We start from the raw sequence: 8,189 nt of genomic DNA on the forward strand, positions 1-8,189 counted from the left end.
CTTAATAGATACTCGACCCGCTTCCTGCTCCACTTGAAGCTCACTTCACTTTACTTCTCTCTCCTTTTCCTCTTTGTATTCTCCTCTGTTCCTCGTCTCTTTCCCAACTCCTTACTAAGACCCGATTCTAATAATTTCTCTCTTCCTTCTTGTTAATCTCCTTCTATGAAAAAAAAAATAAGTAGATTCAAACTTGAAAATAAGGGATGTGGTATTTTATCTGTATTTTTATCTTATCTAAACTCTAATGTATCTGTTACTGAAGTTAAATGCCTTGTAACTGTAATTTGTTTTTAAATTTTGTCTGTTCTTTTGGAGCTTTTCTCCCCGGACCTCTACTGAAAATGGACAAATATCCAGTTGGACTAGCCCGGTCAGCAAATGTTAAATAAATAAATAAATAAATCTGGTGTATTAGTTAAACTCTAGCACTTTGATTTACTCTTCCCATCATGTGTTCTCGTGTATTTTTGTCTGGTCTGAATAAAATAATATAACATTTGGGGAAAAATATGCAACTCAGGAGGCCAGCACTTGAAGATATGATTGCAAATATTTCTACAGCCACCATATACTTCCCTTGTGTACTGAGATACGCTGGGATGAAAGACAGCCATACACTGATAAACACTAACATGCTGAATGTGATGAATTTAGCCTCATTAAAGCTATCTGGCAGCTTTCGTGCCATAAAGGCCACAATGAAACACACACTCGCCAAGAGTCCCAGATATCCCAGCATGCAGCAGAAGGCAAACGTTGATCCTTCATTGCATTCTATGATAATCCTGTCCTTTGATGCATTCCTGTTAACATATGGGAATGGTGGGGAAACAACAATCCAAACAATACACAGCAGGAGCTGAAGTGCAGAACAAAAGATGACAAGCCCATTTGGTGTTTTATTTCCCACCCACTGTTTAGCTCGGCTTCCAGGTTTAGTGGCACTGAATGCAATAACAACAGTCATTGTCTTGGCAAGAACTGATGAGATACACATAGAAAAAATTATGCCAAAGGCAGGCTGCTGAAGCAAGCAGTTCATTTTTCTTGGCTGTCCTATGAATATTAATGAACAAAGGAAACACAATACCAAAGAAATGAGAAGAAGGTAGCTGAGTTCATGATTATTAGCCTTCACAAGTGGCGTATCCCTAAATTTAATGAAAACACAGAAAATCAGCACAGTAATTGCAGAACTGGCAGTAGAAATGAAAGCCAAAATGATACCAAGAGGCTCTTCATAGGATAGGAATTGTATGACCTTAAGAATGCATCCATCTTGATTCTTATTAGACCATTGATCAGCAGAACATGGAATACAGGCATTGGCATCTAAAGTAAAAATAAAAATAAATAAATAAGCAAAACAGTAAATAAATACATAAATAAGGTCACTCAGTACTTGCAGCCTTTACTACCAATTAACTAATTCTAGTAGAACAGTTTTAGAACTACAGCTTTTAACACCTTTTATTTTATATAGTAGTTAATTTTAATCTTTAAGGAATCATCAAGATATTTTATTTATTTTCTTATTGTTAAACAAGTAAGAATCAAAATATTTTTTCAGTCAATCCTCAAAACAACAACATAGTTATTTGCACTGAAATAAAGATCTTCCCTGGGATTTAGCAAGCAGCCATGCAGGAATAAGTCATTCCTGCATGACAGGGACTGCTCCTGTACAGCACGGCAGCGCACCTTGCATATTCCTGAAGGCGCGCTGCCTGTGCTGTTAAACTTACACGGAGTTGTGTACAAGTGCAGAGGGTGTGTCTGAGAGCAGAGCTCTTGCAATACACACGCCCCTGCACTCCAGAATTGCCTTTCAGCAATTAAAATGAGCGAGAACACTCATAACACCCCAACACATCAGGATACCTCTCAACTGTACAAATTTTCACAGAATGTCCACAGTTTTGTCTCATATTTTGGTGTGTTCCTCCTAAAATCTGTACCTTTCTGGAAAATAGCTGAGGACTGAAGTCATTATATAATGACACACATTTGAGTTTTAAAAGACTCTACATCCTTTAGCAAAATCCATGCTAATGCAAGATCTATCAACTGTCTAAAAGTTTGTAAGAGCAATATTTAAAATATGTCCCTATTTGTCCCCCCACCATTTTAGGGTTTGTCCAGAGTTTTGCTCCAAGAGGTTGAGAGGTATGCCCACCATGAAGCAGAAATCTGATTAAAAAGTATGTAGCATTAGCAGGTATATTCTGAAGGGTATAGCTAAAATAACACAACAAAAGTTTTTTTTTTTTTATAAAAGCAATAAAGTTTAAGCATAGCTGCGCGGGTGTGCTAGTTGCTTAGTTACGCTTAGTCCAGCTTAAACAGCAAAAGAAGTTAAATAGCAAGATACATCCAAAATAAGCAGTATTGCAATAGTGTCATGGTTACAGCATACGCTTTGTGAGCAGCCATTCCTGGTTTGATCCCCACTGTAACCAATTCACATTTTAAAGTGAAAGCAGTGCACAAACAATTGTTTTAATTACCTACTAAATAACATATATTCGTTAACCGGAGTACTGTTATGGTCCAGATGTGATAACATATATTTGTTAACTGGAGTACTGCATTAGGTCCAGATGTGATAACATATATTTATTAAACAGAGTACTGCATTAGGTCCAGATGTGATAACATATATTTGTTAAATGGAGTACTGCATTAGGTCCAGATGTGATAACATATATTTGTTAACCAGAGTACTGCATTAGGTCCAGATGTGATAACATATATTTGTTAACCGGAGTATTGTATTAGGTCCAGATGTGATAACATATATTTGTGAACTGGAGTACTGCATTAGGTCCAGATGAGATAACATATATTTGTTAACTGGAGTACTGTATTAGGTCCAGATGTGATAACATATATTTATTAAACAGAGTACTGCATTAGATGTGATAACATATATTTGTTAACCGGAGTACTGCATTAGGTCCAGATGTGATAACATATATTTGTTAACCGGAGTACTGCATTAGGTCCAGATGTGATAACATATATTTGTTAACTGGAGTACTGCATTAGGTCCAGATGTGATAACATATATTTGTTAACCGGAGTACTGCATTAGGTCCAGATGTGATAACATATATTTGTTAACCGGAGCACTGCATTAGGTCCAGATGTGATAACATATATTTGTTAACTGGAGTACTGCATTAGGTCCAGATGTGATAACATATATTTGTTAACCGGAGTACTGCATTAGGTCCAGATGTGATAACATATATTTATTAACCGGAGTACTGCATTAGGTCCAGATGTGATAACATATATTTGTTAACCGGAGTACTGCATTAGGTCCAGATGTGATAACATATATTTGTTAACCGGAGTACTGCATTAGGTCCAGATGTGATAACATACATTTGTTAACCGGAGTACTGCATTAGGTCCAGATGTGATAATGTATATTTGTTAACCGGAGTACTTCATTAGGTACAGATGTGATAATGTATATTTGTTAACAGGAGTGCTGCATAAGGTCCAGATGTGATAACATATATTTGTTAACCGGAGTACTGCATTAGGTCCAGATGTGCTAGCATATATTTGTTAACCGGAGTACTGCATTATGTCCAGATGTGATAACATATATTTGTTAACCGGAGTACTGCATTAGGTCCAGATGTGATAACATATATTTGTTAACCGGAGCATTGCATTAGGTCCAGATGTGATAACATATATTTGTTAAGTGGAGTACTGCATTAGGTCCAGATGTGATAACATATATTTGTTAAGCGGAGTACTGCATTAGGTCCAGATGTGATAACATATATTTGTTAACCGGAGTACTGCATTAGGTCCAGATGTGATAACATATATTTGTTAACCGGAGTACTGCATTAGGTCCAGATGTGATAACATATATTTGTTAACCGGAGTACTGCATTAGGTCCAGATGTGATAATGTATATTTGTTAACCGGAGTACTTCATTAGGTCCAGATGTGATAATGTATATTTGTTAACCAGAGTACTGCATTAGGTCCAGATGTGATAACATATATTTGTTAACCAGAGTACTGCATTAGGTCCAGATGTGATAACATATATTTGTTAACCGGAGTACTGCATTAGGTCCAGATGTGATAACATATATTTATTAACCGGAGTACTGCATTAGGTCCAGATGTGATAACATATATTTGTTAACCGGAGTACTGCATTAGGTCCAGACCTGATAACATATATTTATTAACCGGAGTACTGCATTAGGTCCAGATGTGATAACATATATTTCCCTGGGATTTAGCAAGCAGCCATGCAGGAATAAGTCATTCCTGCATGACAGGGACTGCTCCTGTACAGCACGGCAGCGCACCTTGCATATTCCTGAAGGCGCGCTGCCTGTGCTGTTAAACTTACATGGAGTTGTGTACAAGTGCAGAGGGTGTGTCTGAGAGCAGAGCTCTTGCAATACACATGCCCCTGCACTCCAGAATTGCCTTTCAGCAATTAAAATGAGCGAGAACACTCATAACACCCCAACACGTCAGGATACCTCTCAACTGTACAAATTTTCACAGAATGTCCACAGTTTTGTCTCATATTTTGTTGTGTTCCTCCTAAAATCTGTACCTTTCTGGAAAATAGCTGAGGACTGAAGTCATTATATAATGACACACATTTGAGTTTTAAAAGACTCTACATCCTTCAGAAAAATCCATGCTAATGCAAGATCTATCAACTGTCTAAAAGTTTGTAAGAGCAATATTTAAAATATGTCCCTATTTGTCCCCCCACCATTTTAGGGTTTGTCCAAAGTTTTGCTCCAAGAGGTTGAGAGGTATGCCCACCATGAAGCAGAAATCTGATAAAAGTATGTAGCATTAGCAGGTATATTCTGAAGGGTATAGCTAAAATAACACAACAAAAGTTTTTTTTTTTTTATAAAAGCAATAAAGTTTAAGCATAGCTGCGCGGGTGTGCTAGTTGCTTATTTACACTTAGTCCAGCTTAAACAGCAAAAGAAGTTAAATAACAAGATACATCCAAAATAAGCAGTATTGCAATAGTGTCATGGTTACAGCATACGCTTTGTGAGCAGCCATTCCTGGTTTGATCCCCACTGTAACCAATTCACATTTTAAAGTGAAAGCAGTGCACAAACAATTGTTTTAATTACCTACTAAATAACATATATTCGTTAACCGGAGTACTGTTATGGCCCAGATGTGATAACATATATTTGTTAACTGGAGTACTGCATTAGGTCCAGATGTGATAACATATATTTATTAAACAGAGTACTGCATTAGGTCCAGATGTGATAACATATATTTGTTAACTGGAGTACTGCATTAGGTCCAGATGTGATAACATATATTTGTTAACCGGAGTACTGCATTAGGTCCAGATGTGATAACATATATTTGTTAACCGGAGTATTGTATTAGGTCCAGATGTGATAACATATATTTGTGAACTGGAGTACTGCATTAGGTCCAGATGAGATAACATATATTTGTTAACTGGAGTACTGTATTAGGTCCAGATGTGATAAGATATATTTATTAAACATAGTACTGCATTAGATGTGATAACATATATTTGTTAACCGGAGTACTGCATTAGGTCCAGATGTGATAACATATATTTGTTAACTGGAGTACTGCATTAGGTTCAGATGTGATAACATATATTTGTTAACAGGAGTACTGCATTAGGTCCAGATGTGATAACATATATTTGTTAACAGGAGTACTGCATTAGGTCCAGATGTGATGACATATATTTGTTAACCGGAGTACTGCATTAGGTCCAGATGTGATAACATATATTTGTTAACCGGAGTACTGCATTAGGTCCAGATGTGCACTGTCAGTGTAGTAACGTTGTGAAATTCCCATGTAAACACAAGTGCCCCATACAGTTTATTCACAGATGAATAAATGTAATGAAAGCACATTGGGGGATGTCAGGGACTGTAAACAAATTTATAATATTTAATGAATGATTAATCAATGCCATACAGCAGATAGTCTATAAAATGAAAAATAAGCAATGCTAAGCATTGAACAGCTCTGCTTTCCAGGTGTATGCATTGTGTAAATATAACTGTTAAGCAATGTGTAGCCCAGCTAAGTGGATTTGCCCATCGGTAAGCAGTGCTTAACCTATCACTTTAAACAATTCCAACCCTAGCTAAGCAGGTTTGCCCATAGCTTAGCTTAGCTCAGCATATTCAAAACCATCCCATCACAGCAAAGGGCAGGAAATTGGCCGTATTTAAACCCCGCAGGTTTGAATACTGCTCGTAACTGGTTGCAGCTTCCCACTGTAGGCAGCATGGCTGGAGTCAGACAGGGATTGTGCTTCCAGGCACAGCGCTGGGGCATCCAGGAATCCAATATCATGGTAGGACTCCTGGTAAAAAAGCATGATGGCAGACTGCTGCAGGGCCAGTACCTAGGCTCCCAATATAAAGCGGTAGCCTGGGACCGTTTTGGCTGTGACCTCTCCAGTGACACTGGTATCTCTCAGATTGGTGAGCAGGTCAGGCACCACTATGCCAACTTGAAATGGAGGAAGAGGGAGCTCTTGGATCAGTGGAGCCAAGAATCAAGGCAGAGGGGTGATGTCCCAGCAGTGTGTAAGTACTCATACCATTAACTGTTTAATAATGTCCAGCCTGTGTATATGATGGATAGGTATGGCTAAATATTTCTCTATTTTTCTTACAGTTGCAGCTGAGTGGGCTGTGAATCAGGAAGCCCATGCAAGTAGGCTGCAAAGGCTGTGTCGCGAGGCTGGTGGGTAGCAATCCTGCTTGTAGTAGTCATACCAAATAAATATAAAAGTAGTAGAAAGTCAGCTGCCAGTATAAAAACTGTTTTGTGTATGGGTTGTACTGAATAAACCAGGCAATATGACAGTAATAGTCCCACATAGGTTGTATTTAAATAAAACTTTAACTGCCTGGCATTAAAGCTTTAAATCCTGGACTGTCTGTGTTTACTCTGGTATTGTATGGCATTTTTAGTGTTGCATTCTCTGAATAGTAATATTGTATTAACCACTATTACCCACACTGTGCTACATAATAAAAATGTCTAGGAATGTCTGTATAAGACTGTTGTAATTACAAGGTCAGATTGTACAACCGAGGGAGACTTAGACAGAAAACAGTGAAGAGACAGACAGCAATATCCAAATAGCACGCTCTACTATCACTTAAATTATTGTATTTTTAGCAGACATGGCCATGGTTCGAAGCTTGGGAGAGGTAGTAAGCTGTATGCATTCATACCTCTCAACTGTACAGATTTGTGCCGAATGTCCAGATAATTGGCTCACATTTTCTGCCTGTTACCCTGTCCCCCTGGCAAATCAGTGGAATGATCTTGGAATTTAAGGCAGCAAATAATGACATACATCTGATTTTCAGACGTCAAAACCTTCATAAAATGTATATGAAAACAAACCTGTCACTCTAGCAACTCACCAAAAGTTTATGAGAGCAATATTCAAAATATGTCCCATTTCTACCCCCATGCTGTCAATCTATGACCAGTGTGTGTGCATTAACAGATTATATATATGTGCATAATATAACCTTGGAATCTATGAATATGTGATGAAACAGTCAGGTAGTGTTAACAAACATTCCCTCCACAGGTCTGTCAGATAAGGAAACTGTGCCTGCCAATAAAGACTGAATCCTGGACTGGTAGTGTTTACTCTGGTATTGTATGGCTCACGTGTAGCATTCAGAATATCTGATGTTAGAATAGTACTGTTGTGTCAAGCACTGTTTCTCACACTATGCTACATAAAAATATGTCTGCAAATGTCAGTATGAGACTGTTGTAATTACAAGGTCAAACTGTACAACCATGAGAGACTTAGACAGAAAAACTGAAGAGCTAGACAGCAATATTCAAACAACACCCTCTGCTGACAGCTGACACTTAAATTGTGGTATTTTTATCAGACACAGCCATGGTTTGAATCCTGGGAGTGGTAGAAAGCTGTATGCATAATCATACCTCTCAACTGTACACATCCTTTCAGAATGTCCAGATAATTGGCTCATATTTTTTGCCTGTTCCCCTGTCCCCGTGGCAAATCAGTGGGATGATCTCAGATTTGTAGTCTGCAAATAATGACATACATTTGATTTTCATACCTCAAAACCTTCAGAAAATGTATATAAAA

General features: G+C 37.8%; 1 protein-coding gene across 1 annotated transcript in view; it reads right to left on the bottom strand.

The window, feature by feature from the left end:
* Window positions 1–418: 418 nt before the first annotated feature.
* Window positions 419–8,189, bottom strand: part of LOC122815484 (extracellular calcium-sensing receptor-like) — a 157,874-nt gene continuing 150,103 nt past the window's right edge. The window contains exon 5 of the mRNA XM_044088017.1: window positions 419–1,335. Coding sequence (XP_043943952.1) covers window positions 419–1,335 — 917 coding nt within the window. The remainder of the gene's footprint in view (window positions 1,336–8,189) is intronic.

Source organism: Protopterus annectens, chromosome 1.part1 (genome assembly GCF_019279795.1).
Source record: "Protopterus annectens isolate FY-2018-M chromosome 1.part1, PAN1.0, whole genome shotgun sequence".
NCBI lineage: Eukaryota > Metazoa > Chordata > Ceratodontiformes > Protopteridae > Protopterus > Protopterus annectens.